The 14,501-nt window shown below is 39.7% G+C and overlaps 1 protein-coding gene across 6 annotated transcripts in view; it reads left to right on the top strand.

Moving 5' to 3' along the window:
- Positions 1–11,627, top strand: part of LOC101802159 (leukemia inhibitory factor receptor) — a 56,796-nt gene extending 45,169 nt beyond the window's left edge. For 5 of the 6 annotated variants that reach the window (XM_038169722.2, XM_038169725.2, XM_038169724.2 and 2 more), the window contains 5 exons: positions 323–490; positions 1,126–1,287; positions 2,332–2,425; positions 2,982–3,060; positions 3,891–11,627. In XM_038169722.2, coding sequence (XP_038025650.1) covers positions 323–490; positions 1,126–1,287; positions 2,332–2,425; positions 2,982–3,060; positions 3,891–4,529 — 1,142 coding nt within the window. In that variant the 3' untranslated portion in view covers positions 4,530–11,627. The remainder of the gene's footprint in view (positions 1–322; positions 491–1,125; positions 1,288–2,331; positions 2,426–2,981; positions 3,061–3,890) is intronic. The other variant, XR_005261453.2, reaches the window with a different exon arrangement.
- The last annotated feature ends 2,874 nt before the right edge of the window (positions 11,628–14,501 follow it).

Genomic DNA, 14,501 nt, shown 5'->3' with positions numbered 1-14,501 from the left:
GAATGTTTATGCAATCTTCTGGCGTTAGTTGCAGGAAGAATGTGTATGGGTCTGTAGCAAGGCAGCCCAAGAAGAGATTTTTCTTTCAGCTGCTGTTAGTAGATAATATTGCAGTAATTAATAACAAGGAGAGCAATAAACTTATATCTTTGTAGTGTCACCTGCTCAGTGTTTTCGATATTCTTGAGAGTGAGGGAAAGATATTCAAGAAAAAGCTGAACATGCCAGGCCTCAGATAAAACTGATGCAACACTTACCCAGATTCTGCATTTAGTACTAGGGTTTATCTTACTAGCTTTCTCCTTCATAATTCTCCTTACAGCTCCAAAACGTGCACCAAATTTTACTGTAGAAGAAACTTCTTCAGATTCAATATTGGTAAAATGGGAAGACATGCCTATTGAGGATTGTCAGGGGTTTTTAGAAGGTTATCGTCTTTCCTTTGCAAAAGGTGAAAAAGATGCCTTGAAGCCTAGACTTTTGGAATCAGGTAAATGAAATCTATAGATGGTAACTTCCTTGCTTAAGCTTTTTTCTTCTTCTTTTTCTCAATACTTGAATTTCACTTTTAAAAAAAATATTTTTATCATAATTCATTTGCATTAGTCACTGGTATAATTGGTCCCTGATATGTGACAAAGGCATTTGAAATAATCAACTCCTTGTGTGGGTAGCACAGTTGTTTTTTAATATAAGGCAAAAATTGGAGAAAAACATGGTTCACTGAGGCTGTGGAGCTGTGTAGTGACTTAGTGGCAGTGTGACACACTGCCCTACGTAGACATGCCCCGGATGGACAACATACGGGGGAGGTTACATGGCTATGTCTAATAGGTTATATTCTTCCAGTGCCCATCTTGTGAGCACACTCTGTACAGATCTGAAACATAACTCACATTAGTAAAAGAGGACAAGCATGAGAGTAAAAAATTCAACACAGGCCTGTGCTGTTTGCTGCTGTGCAAGCAAGCAGCATGACCAGGATTCTCTGTTTCAGTTTGCCGTTACACAGAGAGTTCTCCAGATTTAGTAAGCTGACTTCAAGAATGTCTTGCTAATGCTGAGGCTGTCCCCCTGAATCCTTTCTTACAAGGTATGCTTTTCTTTCTTCTTCTAAACAAACAGGGAATCCAGAACTTAAAGTTAAGAATATCACTGACCTAACAAAAAAGTCTTTGAAAATACTTGATCTTCAAGGGAAAACAAGTTACCAACTGGATCTACAAGCCTACACAGCTGGTGGATTGAGCCCTCCTAACAGCCTCTATGTGGTGACAAAGGAAGACTGTAAGTTGAATATCCCTGATCATTAATGTTCTTTAGCATAGGGGCTGTTCAGTGTATATAAAGCTGAGTTTGTTTGTTTTCTGGTCCCTTTATGTACACTGGGCCTGCAGCCTATTTTTTTTTTTTTTTTAATTTATTTAGTTGCTTGTTTTTAAACACAAAAATGTTACAGTTCAGAGTGAGGAAAAACTAATTTCCTATTACAGCTATCTTATGTTTTTTGGTAATCTCCGCAAGAAAAATAACTTCTAAACTACTACTATATGGTAGAGCCTGAATTTACTCTTCTCGAGCATCTAGTTGTTCTTGTCAAGTTTCCCATGATGAATATCTGCTAATACGTGATGGGAAGAAAGACATTATGGAAATATTTACCAGTTTCAGAATTATAAACAGATGCCTCTCTGCTTTGAATTCAGCTTTATCAATCCCCTGACAGAAACAAACCCAGAAAGACAGTTACAAAAAGATGTTGACTTTGGGGAACAAGAATTAAAAAAAGTATTCCATGTGGAAGAAAGGACTAAACACTGGGGTGCAACTAAAATACACAAAAAAGTCAAACATGAAAGCACTTAACATCCATGAAGAAAGACAGTGGGAATGTATCAGAGAGCAACCCTGGGGATTAGAAGCACTGTAAACCATTTAAAAGGCAGCACAACTTGTGCAGTGCAGTACAGTTGGCCTGTAAGAGCCATTACCAGAGATTTGGTCAGCTCCAGCAACCTGAAAGTGCAATGCCAGTGCCTACTGAGAACAGTGGCAATCAGTGGCAATGGAAGCCTTTCACAATTAAGCAATCAGAAGGAGTTATCTGCTGATGCTGAAGTAGCTATGACTGAGTCAGCTCTATTTACAGATGGATTTTTGCCTTTCCAGCAAAGGTGAAGTTTATGGAATAGGTCACTGCTCACAGGCACTGTTGGCTGTTTCTGCTTAGATTAAATGGTCTGTACTCTGTGGGGCTGTTAGAAAAGGCATAAACCTTGCTGGCAACTTTGGATAATATCTTTAATGTCTTTTTCTTTTTCTGTCCCCCAGCTGTAGGACTAATCATTGCAATTCTCATCCCTGTGGCAGTGGTTGTTCTGCTTGGAGTGGTGGCGAGCATCTTTTGCTATAGAAAGAGGGAATGGTAAATGCCTGCATTCAGTTCTGATCTTCTGGTTGTGTTTGCTTCAGTGCTAGATTTTTCCATTATTTGTGTTAATCTTTGTTTTCTGTAAATACCCAAAGATGTCAGTGGGCTTTTACAGACCTTTGCATAAAAGGGGGTGGTAAAAACACCTCATAAAAGGTGAGGAAGAAATTGAAATTAAGTTGGAGATAAGGGAGAGTTAGGAATGCAAAAAGGTTTTACAGGGGCCTGTCTCCCAGTGAGTACTGTTTATAAATAGTTCCAAAATGGAAATAAGCTGGCAACATATTGTAATTTGTGAGCTACCCACAAACACTCAGGTAGACATCCCATCTTCAGTTTCTCGTAAACATGGCATATCAGGTTCCCTAGTTAAAAAAAAATGGTTTGCTGTTCTTTCCATTAAATACTCAGTGAAAGTATAACACACTAAATTTTTATGCCAGATGTCTTCAGTATTGTGAATTAAAGGGAAATGTCCTGACCCTGTCAGTGTATTGGCAATCTGTTTCAGGGCTTAGTAACTTAAAAGTTCTTTCTTTCCTCCGTAAAGGATTAAAGAAACATTTTATCCAGAGATCCCGAATCCTGAGAACAGTAAGGCACTGCAGTTTCAGAAGAACATCTGTGAGGTAAACCTGATTTTAAATCTAGCATTTTAAACTTCTAAGAGGTATTGTGAGTAAAGAAGACTTTAGCAAGTTTTGAGTCTTCTGCTCCTGTTGTAAAACAACTCTGTGGCAGAGGAGAGCAGGGCAAGACACTGAGTGACTTCTATACGTATTGCAATGTATTCCTGTCTTGCCACACTAATGGGAAATCTCAGTAGATGGGTACATTACTCCCCGTTAGTTGTTAGGAGTTGTCACAGTGTTAGGAGAAGTGGAAAGTCTATGTGCCACATCTCCAACTTTCTGGTAGGCACCATAGTTGGAACTGAGTGTAACATTTAAAGAACCTTTTTCTTCATGGTGAGGGTGACGGATCACTGGGACAGACTGCCCAGGGAGGTTGTGGAGTCTCCTTCTCTGGAGATATTCAAGGCCCATGTGGGTGCCTACCTGGGCAGCCTGCTCTAAGGAACCTGCTTTGGCAGGGGGGTTGGACCCAATGGCCTCTGGAGGTCCCTTCCAACCCTTTCTGTTCTGTGATTCTGTGATTCTGTGAACCTTCCGGAATGGATTATACATAGCTGAGATTTGGGGAAATGGTTCTCAAACACTTACTGCAAGATCTGGACTCTCTTTAACTTGGCTGAAATACTTTAACATTAACAGGAATTTGTGATGAGCCAGAAAATGAGAATTAAAACACTTTTTTTTTATTTTATATTGTACTAATGGCAATGGAATGAATGCAAGCCACAAGCCAGCATACTGGTTTAATTTGGGCAGACTGTTGCTTTCCGGATGTTCAAGTCTTTTGGTTTAGTCTCTTCCCATTCTCCTTTTTCTTACTTCAGGGAAATAAGACTCTAAAAACACTGGAAATGAACCCTTGTACACCCAATAGTGTTGAAGTGGTGGAAACACGGTCTGCAGCTCCCAAGATTGAAGATACAGAGATGATGTCCCCGGCAGCAGACACTGTTGTACCTGAAGATGGATCTGACTCAGAAACAGAAAACCATGTGGTTGTGTCTTACTGCCCCCCTATCATTGAAGAGGAAATCTCAAATCCCCCTATGGATGAATCTGTGGGGTCATCTCAGGTGGTTTACATTGACATTCAGTCAATGTATCAGCCTCAAATTAAACCAGAGGAGGAGTCAGAAATAGACTTAGTGACTACAGCAGGCTATAAGCCACAAATGCAGCTGCCTATCAGTGCTCTGAAAATAGAGAGTCGCTCACCTGCAGAGGAAGAATCAGATAAAACTGCAGGTTACAGACCTCAAGCAAACACAAATGCCTGGAACATGGACACTCCAGACTCTCCTGGATCAGTTGAAAGCAACAATGAAAATGCATCTTTTGGGAGCCCTTGCTCTATTAATTCCCGACAGTTTCTGCTTCCCCCAAAAGATGATGAAGATTCTCCCAAACCCAGTAACATAGGGTGGTCCTTTACACATTTCTTTCAGAACAAACCAAATGATTAAGTGACTCCACATTGCACCTGAACCTGCCTTCTAAATAAGCTCTTATTCCTGATGTTGTAAAGAAAGGAGGAAGAAAAGTGCAAAAAGCATGCATTATTCTTGGAGACAGTCAGCAGAGGTTCTAGTAAGCTGAATGTTATCATGTTTAAGTTAGTGAAAGTGTTGATGTTCCATTTTAATAGAGGCTAAGAGGCCAAAGTTATAGCAATTTAGTTATTACTCTAGTAAAGTATATTGGATATAGGGGGTATTGAGTTTTGATCTCCTGATAAATGTAGTCAAAGAACTCTGCCTACCTTCACATAGTGTTCCAAGATTAATATGGTCTCATACAACTTAGAACTTGGAAAGATTGCTTTGCTTTGTTGTAGTTGTCCTCAACCGTGCATACTCAAACAGTGTATCCCCAACAGATTTACTCACTTGAGGGTTTCATTTATCACAAACCTCAGCCTAATGCATGGAAAGGATATGGTTGGAAACTCTTGAGATCTTTTACCTAGTGATAAACTAAGAACAAATCAAAGTGCTACTTTTTTTTTTCTCCCATACAAAAGGGTATTGTCACTGCTTAACACTTCTGAAGCAATGGCTTTTCAAATCTATTTCTTTTTAACTAGACACTAGTTTCTGTACCTACTGTATGTTTATTCAATGTTTGACTCAGGGGTACAAACTTGGGAAAAAAGTGTAACACTGATTTAAACCTCAGCAAGAACTGCATGAAGTTTTAAACTTTTTTTTTTTAAAGAAACACTTTGAATGCTCTATATTTTTTCTATCCTTGGGTTAAGGAATTAATGTTTCCTAATGTATTGCACTAATACATTTTGTATTTTATAGTTTCAGCTCCAGATCTCCTGCCTCAGAGTGGTACAATACTCCATTCCCCCACAGTATTCAGCAGTCTTTGGACTATGCAGTAATGTAAGCCATGAGGAAGTCTCTGTCCACTAACACTAGTTGTCCAAGCAGTTTGGCACCAGAAATTAGAGGTAGTACTATAGCTCCTTGAGAACAAATTGCTCTTTGGATGGTCTTTATTGTATTAGCTTTGCCACCTGCTGCCTGGCTGTTCTCCACAATGTCTATACAACAGGACCTACTCTACAAACCTTATTTAGGAGTACAAAGTGGGATTGCTCCAGTGGCATGGAGAAACCCAAGAGGTTTTAGTGCCACTACTTCTACCTCTCCTTTACCAGACATGTGAAGCAAAGATAGCTTAAATTATGTAAATTTGTGTGCTTAAAAAAGTGTTCAGAACAATCATCTTTAAAAATTTTTGTTTTTGCGTATGCATCTATAGGCAGCTGTAATTGTAACATTTCACTTTGTAAACTTCAGACTGTGGCATGCTATGAGTTTCACTAGCTTACAAGACAAAGTACTTTCTAATTTACCTATTCCTTATCACTTTATGATAAGTAAAACACAGTGATGAGAGATGAATTGTTTAAATGCTTGATCAGAAAGTGTCTTCATAAAGTTGTAACAAAACCTTTTTCTTTTTTTTTTTTTTTTTTTTTTTTTTTTAAGTTTGATTTCCTGAACTAGATTGTGGCTTTTGGAATAAGTAAGATGAGTGGATTTCTAAATGAGATTCCAAACCAAATAAAGAGGTTGAATTGGTTGAGTTGGCTAAGGGGCTAGTTGTAAAGGTGTGTGAGCAGACCAGCAGGATGGCTAGCTTAACAGATGTTCAGTCTACAAAACTGCATTATCTGGCCATCAAAATAAAAACAAGCATTAGGCTAAACCTAGTCACAGCAAGGGGTGGTGTGGTTTCAGTTACTGGAAAGTCTCTGCCATCTCTGTAGAATGAAAATGCAGAGGGATTTCAAGACTGACAGAAAGGCAAAACACTAAATAGCTTCCAAATCATCATGAGTAGCAACTGCCTGTGCAGGCCTTCTGGAAAAGTGAAATGTGAAGCCAGTAAAACCAGATCAGTCTTCCTGAAAGAACTGAAAGTGCAGATAGGATTCTACTTTTGAGGATGAATCTTGGAATTAACAGAGCTGCAAGTGAAAAGAAAGGCAGTGTGCATAGCTGGTGTCCATCTGTCACCAGGCATCCCTGCAAGAGAAAGTTCCATGCCTAACCTATTACTGACTATTATTCAGAACACTAAAATAATACCTAAATGGAAGCAGTTCTGCTCTTTGTGCTTTATAGCTGGGCAGTGGGTATACCCTAATACTAACCATGTTTTCTTTCTATTCCAAAGCTCACAATGCTTCATTTAGAGATGATTTCTTTTCACTAAGGCAGATTTTTCTTAATGTATTTATCTCCTAAGATGAATTTTAGATTGCGCTGCCATATGCTTTTAATTGAAGCAGAAGATGTCAAGAACAGAGTGCATGGATAGTGGTTTGTTGTGTTTGTGTTTAATGGAGCTGTTTCTCAGTGCAGAGGAGCAATTACTCTTGTATGGTGATTCATAGGAAAGAAGAAAACTGATCTAGAAGAACAACAGTGCTTTCTTATGGCTGTATATTGCAAGAAGTAACACCAAACTGAAGTTTGGGAGTACTGTCAAATTTTAACTTGGCAGACTAAAAGTCAGGTTGAATGCCGAGAACACTTGGAGCTCACAGAAATCAGCCTAACACCCTGCACAGTGCTCTTATGGAGAATCAGTTGAACACAACTATCACATATTCAGGTTTTCCTTCACGCTGCTCTTCCTTTTCAGTGAAGCCAGAAGCACTTTCAATTGCTTCATTTCTTAGTGATCAGGTAGTGGAAAGTTCCCCAAAGGTAGGGTCTGCCTCAGTGCTATTAAGGCACTCGAATGTAATTATCTGTCACTGCTATTTTTATTATTTTATTTTTTTTTTATCTTTGAATATCTATTTTATTTGTCTGGTATTCTGACTTCCAGGATGTAGGGCAGAAGAGTCCTGTTAATAGCGATGGCTTACCATATCCTTAATCTTGTATCAGTAGCACTACACTGGGGCAAGTAGGGGAGAGACACAGGCTTGCACAGCATATGTAGCATTGATTACTGTTGCTTAATGGTTATGAACCAGTGAGCAGTCTTCATTCCAGCACTAGAAAGGTCAGTTATTTTCACTATGTGGTTCCCATCGAGCCTATTCAGTGCTACCAGTGAGGACTCCTTTCAAATGCCCATCTTAAATCTTCTGCAGCAAATCCATGCACTGGATGGGTGGGGAGAGTATGTGTGCTAATTCAGTAACCAGGTGAAGACACCCTTAGGTGCATGCAGTAGTTAGAATGAGTGACAAGGACTGTCAGGGCACAGTCTTACTGGTTGAGCCCGAGTGACATGTTAAACCATCTTTAAAGCATCTTTAAGAATGTCTTCCATACCAAATTCACTTTCAAAGTGTGGTGCTGTTTAGCTTCTAGATGTACTGATATCAATTGTAAGACTAAAACTTTGGGCTTTAAGGGGATCAGACTCCTCGTACTAGTGCCTTTGGACTTCCCAGTTAGCCTCTTCAGTCAAATTAGATGTGAGTAGAATTCCTTCTCCTTGATTTTAAAAAACGTATTAGGAATCTTGTAGTCCTGTATTTCATAACAGTAATTTTCTGAAAGATCTCATTCCTTTATTGAACATCTATTTTGTTTTAGTCCTTTTAAATTTTTGCTTTTTTTTTTTTTTCTAAAAGAATAGAAAGTTGTTGTTGTTTTTTTTAATAAAAAGAAGGAAAAAAAAAAGAAAAAAGAAAGAGAGAGAGAAAAAAACTTCCAGAATGGATACAAGCAGAAGAGATTGTATCCAAAACACTGTTACTCCTAACTCAATGCTTCAGTTCTCTGGCTGGATCAGTGTTCAGAGATGCAGGGTGCCAATGTCAAACAATGTCTTTCCAAAGCAAATCATCAGTGCTGCTGCTTTTTTGTTTTGAGCCATGCCTGTCAAATGTGACAGTTGGGTTTGGGTTTTGTAATTTTTTTTGTACTGTTCACTTCATGCATGGAACAACGGTCACGTTTGATGTAATATCATGCACTCTCCTATTTGACGTGTTGGTTATTTTTGCTGTTCTAACTGACGTGCAGGGGCTGATCTGGGATCTTGGTTTTGTGTCTTAAATTTGGGAGTTGTTGATTTGAATGTGATATACCTCACAGAACTACTAGTTAATATTTCAACAAGTAAGCTAATGTTATGGGCAGGCAGTGAATTATCTCCCCTGCTGTGTGGTGGCTGCATATGCAGACTTAGGACCTAATCACTGACGTTTGTTGTTGTAGGTGTCTCTGTTATCCATAGCTGCTGCTTTCATGGGTAAGCTGTTTCTAAAGGGAACCAGTGGCTGTGTTGTCTGTCACGGCAGAATTGGCAAGTGTAACATGTTTCTTCATCTTTGGTTTATGTGGGGGACCAGAGCTTTCCTTTGCTGGGCACAGGGCAGGCAGCAGAGTGCTCCTGCTCAGCTCGAGTTTCAAGCTGCTCTGAAGAGGCACATTCAAGCCTCCTCTCCCTCTCTTTCTCCTTCTCCCTTTCCCTCTCCTTCTCTCCCCCTTTTCTTTCCCTTTTTGGGAAGTACAACTGTGTAAAGTTGAAGTGGAAGACTGTGGGGTTCCCTCTTATGCTGTCCTCCTGGACACTTGGTTGAACATGAACTGTAGCAAAAATGAAGACAATTGAATGCATTTGAGGGAGGTGATTGGATATCACTATTAAAAGGCAATGAGAAATTGTGTGGTCTATTTTTAGACAATTGTTTCTTTGTAAATAGAATATTTGTACCTATGAGTAGATAGAAATATATTAAAAGAATTTGAAATGCATAGGAAAAATATGGGTAGTATTTGAAGAATCAGATTGCTAACAAGGCTCTGTACCATAAATACATCAGGAGCTTCCCATGTAAATAGCATCCTCTGCTCTGCCACGACTTTGATGAAGACTTCAGATCAAATGACATTAGTATTTTTAACACTAAGTAAGGTCCTAACTCCTTAGGCAAACACGTGCTTGCAGCATTGTGTAACTAGGTGCATATTGCAGAAGAAGTTGGCTTACGGTTCCCAAAGCATGTTTTTTTGAGCCCTGTACTTGAATAAATATATGCCTTCAGAGGTGCATTTTCGCCTAGAGGAAATGGTTGCTATCTACACTCCTCCTGCCATCCTACACAGAGTTCATGCTGCCATGCATTTAGCAGTGACCTGTCTGCCTGCTGTTCAGAGACAATGTCTGCAGTTCTAAGGATTCGTTGTTGGCTTCTTCATTGACTTGTCCTTAGCAAGCCTGGGAACACATTCCCGGACCCCAAATGCTGAGATTCAGAAACATTGGAGTGTTTAAAAGCTCATTTCCTCATGCTAAGGCCTGTCTTAAATTTGTAAATGCCTTCTTAGAAGCTGGAAAACAGTTTCTTCCATAATAATTTTCTTTCCCCTCCTCTCCTATTTATATAACTCTGGATTTTCCCCAGTGTTTCTAAGATAGCCAGTGTTTATTTCCTTTTTGCATGTTATGCAAACAAACCTCAGATGATTTTGGCAGGGTTTTCTGTAACTTTACAAGTTGTCCCAGGGTGTATAACAATACTTTTTCCCCGCAAAAATGTCTATTAATTGCTTTCTCTTTTGAACAAAAAAAAAAAGTCTAAAGAGAGTATTTGTATTTCAGATGTTGGGGGCTGAGCTTCCAACTGCAGGTGAGCTGGCCTGTGAGCAGGGTGCTCTGTGAGGGATGGTGTTAATCGCTTGCCAGACTCATCTTGCCCTTGTGCCTGGGTAACTCTGTCGTGAGCCAGAGCAGAAGCCATCCTTATTTCTTAATGTGTTACCTGATGGTATCTCAAGATAGGATTTTGGACAGTCCCAAAGTTGCACTTCAACTGGAGTTACCTGAAAGCAAGCTGCAGTGGAAATAGATGTACAGCTTCCATGAGCCTGCCACATGTTTAAGTACCTTTTCAACTCACTTTGGTCTAATGTGAAAACCATAGTACCCAGAGAGCAAAGTTTAACCGGAGACTATGTAAAAACTGAAATGTTTTCATTTTCCTTATTTGGGCTGAGAAAAGCTCCAAAAGCTCAAATAGGACAAAGTAAAATAGACACTGGTAAGGTCTCACACTTTTTAGTAGTAATATAAATAAATAAATAAATAAATAAATAAATAAATAAATAAAAATCTTGAATTTCACTGAGACAGTGTTTCCTTAATGTGATTTTAAGAATGGCTTACGATGAACAGCACCGTACGCTTCATAGCCTGCCAGAAACATTTGTAAAGCAGGGATGGCCAAAAAGGAAGATAACTGAATCACCTCTCATCTGAAATCCTACTTCAAGGTAAAGATAGTTTGAACTTTGCTCCAGCTATGGCACACAAAGCAGTGGAGCTAGTGAAGTCATGCAGGTCACCTGAAGAAAAAAAAAATGTTGTACTATAATGCTGTAACTTTCAAAATATATACTGTGAACAGGTTCAATGTTTTTTTAGCTCTTTTTATACCATATTTTTTACAGCATAAGTAATTTGTTTAGAGATGTTTTTATGTTATGTTTTTTACAAAGATTTTAATGGACTTTTGTTGAATACTAGTGAAAATATTGTTTCCCAATTTGAAATGGTCATCTATAAAAATTAGTTCTGAGAATAAATCAATAAATCAAACTGACAAAATAGCCAACCTAACACACTAAACCTAATCAGTCATTTAACATATTTCTTTTGCTGAATGATAACAAAGTTTTCCAGCTTCCAGATCTGTTATGGAAAAAAAAGATGTCTTTTACAATTTAAACAAAATCATCACAATGCACTTTAATGAAGTTGTAGCATATACCAAGTGGAATAGTGATTCAACAACATGTATCAACACAAAAATCTGTTAGCTAAGCAATTAAACAAATGCATGTTTGAAAATGGAAGCATGGGACTGTGTTGGGGAAATAATATTCCAGTGGGGCAGATGACATGTAAGACTAACCTAACACTAAGATACCAACTTTGCATACATTTTACGCCTAGTTTGCTTGGCTGTTGTAACTCCTGTTGTATTGCTTGTGTGTCTAAAAATACGCATGTATTTAACAATTTTACCATAGTATTGCCATGGAATTTAATAAATATATTTTCTTACACTCTTACATGTTTTGATATTTCTTGCTTGCATGTTTATTTTTAAATAAGAAGTAAATTCTGCTCATGCTCTAGCATAAACAGAGATATTTTAACTTTGTGCCAGAGTAAATAACCACAGGATCTGGCAAGCACAGCCTTGGTTTCTTGATCGGCAGAGTAACAAAAGTACTCTCTGAGCAGCTTCTCCTAAGCACGGCAGTTTGTAGTGCATATGTTCATGGTTCATTGAAGTTCTCCTGGTTCATGTCATGCAATGTGACAAGAGGAAGAAGGGCACTTTCCTTACCCATGTCATTGGCATGTTGTTCTAAGACAGCGGGGTAAGGGGTGTTGAGCAATGATTTCCCTGCAGGCTTGGGCTGAAGGCTTGAAGAAATGACCAGATGGAGCTCCAGAGCTCTCTGGTGGATGGCTCTGCATGGCAGACATTCCTATCCGCAGCATGTAACAATGCAGGAAGAAGGAAGGGGTCCAAGCTGCACACCATGGGATTGGCTTGGTTGATAGAGGACACTTTCTCACAGTGAGATGATCAGCTTCTATGGTGTCTGTAACATGGGCTTTATGTTTAAAGCTATTTACGTTACAGCACTTTGCAACTAGCAAAGGAATTTTGTGGCTCATTTAACCACAGCGTCTGAACCACAAGTGACCCACTGGGTTTGCAGTGTGTTGACAGACAAGTGCCATAACACATCATGAAACCATGAAAAGCCATGGTTGCATGACAGCACTGTACTCAGTCCATCTCTGCTGAGGCAGTCTCCAAAGTTGGAGTCAGTTCGTTGTCTTTGCCATAGCAGATGGCTGGGGCAAGTTGTTGATGTGACACGAGCTACCTTGGTAGGTACCATTGAGTTCCACACAATGTTGGGCAGGTAAGGGACCAAGGGGACTAAATCCTTTAATCAGTAAAATGATTGCAAAAAATAGAGATGTGGAAATGAGGAAAGGTTTTGATTGTTCTAAAGGTGAAATCCCTAAGCTGCTCACAAGCCCTGCAACTGTTTCGGCCAATGGAGGAATACCAGGGATGAGAGCAAGGCAGGTCTCATTCCATCACCTTATGGCCTTAAGATTAAAAGAAGCAAAGGGGTGATAGCATTGCAATAATTCCAAACAGTTCAGCAGTTGTTCAGACACTGGACATTCAAACCTTGGCAAAACCAGCCTAAGTCTGTTTGGTTCTTAGCACAGCTTGGACAGCTGGGGCTCACCATCCATTCACACTGAGGTAGCCATGCAACTGCAGCACCAGAGGAACATGTAAGTAGTGGGTTGCTTTGTCCTTACAGCCAGAGCTGAGCCAAGTACATAAAGGACGCAGACCAGCTAGCCTGGGCTGAGCTCTACCACTACAGAGCCTATTTGGAATAGCAGCTGAGAGTGTTGGCCCTTGAAGACACAAGGTGGTCTCTGACCTCCTCACAGCTCCCATCAGCTCTGCCCCACCACATGGAGCTCCAATGTGGCAAACAGCCCAGCAGTGCTCCTTACTGTACATGTAACGCATCTTATCATTGTGAGAATTCACCTCCAGCGTTGTTTGTTTTCTAGTCACAAACCCAGTGCAGATATCAGTTATTGACAATATCCCGTTGGGCTCAATTTACAGCCACTGTGGAGAAAATACCTCAAGCCAGCTGTGAGCTGGAGCTTTTCATTTTGAGTGCATTTCACACTCTATGAGCTACCTGGGAGCTATGAATACAGGCACTTTTAAAACATAATTAAAAATCACAGAGCCAGGAGGATTCTGAGTTTCATATAGTGTTAGGACCTTCAGAAGAATATGATTTGTGCTGTAGCAATACACTGTCCAAGTTTGAAAGTTAGGTAGTGATGGAGAGTTGGGATGGTCCCATTCTTCACCATGAGGACATGGGTGCAGAGAGGGACTCAAGATGTCATTATTTCCTGTCCTCATTCCCACACGTACCGCCTTCTTTTGCCTAACTGTATTTCTTGCTTGCTGTCAGTGCTAGCTGCTCCTAACACATCACTGCCTGCAGTAGTAGCATCCAGTGTTTCCCTGCATTTGCTGTTAGAAAAAGTTATTCTAAACCCATGAATAAAGGCAAGAGTCCCTGTGTACGAATCATTTATTAGTGCTAAAAAAGAAAAAAGAAAAAAGGAAAAAGAAAAAAGAGAATAGAAAAAAAGAAAAAAGAGAAAAGAAAAAAGAAAAAAAAAAAGTATTCTGCTTGTTTGGATGATGAATTGGTGATTTCATTTTTGAATTCGTCTTCGTTGGTGCCAAAATTAAAAGATGTTGCGAGGGGAAAAAAATGGAAGCAATAGAAATTGTAAAGAAAATTTTAAATATTACCTCTCTGTGTCTTTAAAAGATAAAGAAAATTGAAAAAAAAATGAGGGAAACTATTCTGTGTCCATGAAAGGTGACAACAAAAGTTGCCACTGTTGCCAAATACCACTGTTGGAAAATATTTAAGGACTTGCAAAATAAACAAAAGGGTTGAAAGCCGCTGTCTTGCAAGCCAGACAGGACTTCTGCTGCCCTGTTTCTTCCACCCAGTCCCCAAATCTGAGATTTTGTGGCCGCCAGCTTCACAGCGACCTCGGTGACATCCCCTCTCCCACTCCTGCCATCTCACCACCATGTACAATGCAGGAAAAAGCAGCCGGTGAGGCTGGCATTGAGAGAACAGCACCAATTTTTCCTCAGAGAGGAAGAGTGAAGGAAGCTTAAAAAAGACATGGGGAGGAGAGGAACAATGTTGTCTCTGTCCTGTGCACAATAAACAAAGAATAATGCTCCAACAGTGAGGGGAAGTACAAGTGAAATGGGGATAATAGGCCTGCAATGCTGCCAGGCACTCTCCATGGCAGAGTTTTATGAGAGGGCAGACGAGTTGGGG

This window comes from Anas platyrhynchos, chromosome Z, assembly GCF_047663525.1.
Source record: "Anas platyrhynchos isolate ZD024472 breed Pekin duck chromosome Z, IASCAAS_PekinDuck_T2T, whole genome shotgun sequence".
Lineage (NCBI taxonomy): Eukaryota > Metazoa > Chordata > Aves > Anseriformes > Anatidae > Anas > Anas platyrhynchos.
This window is presented reverse-complemented; position numbering and strand designations above follow the sequence as displayed.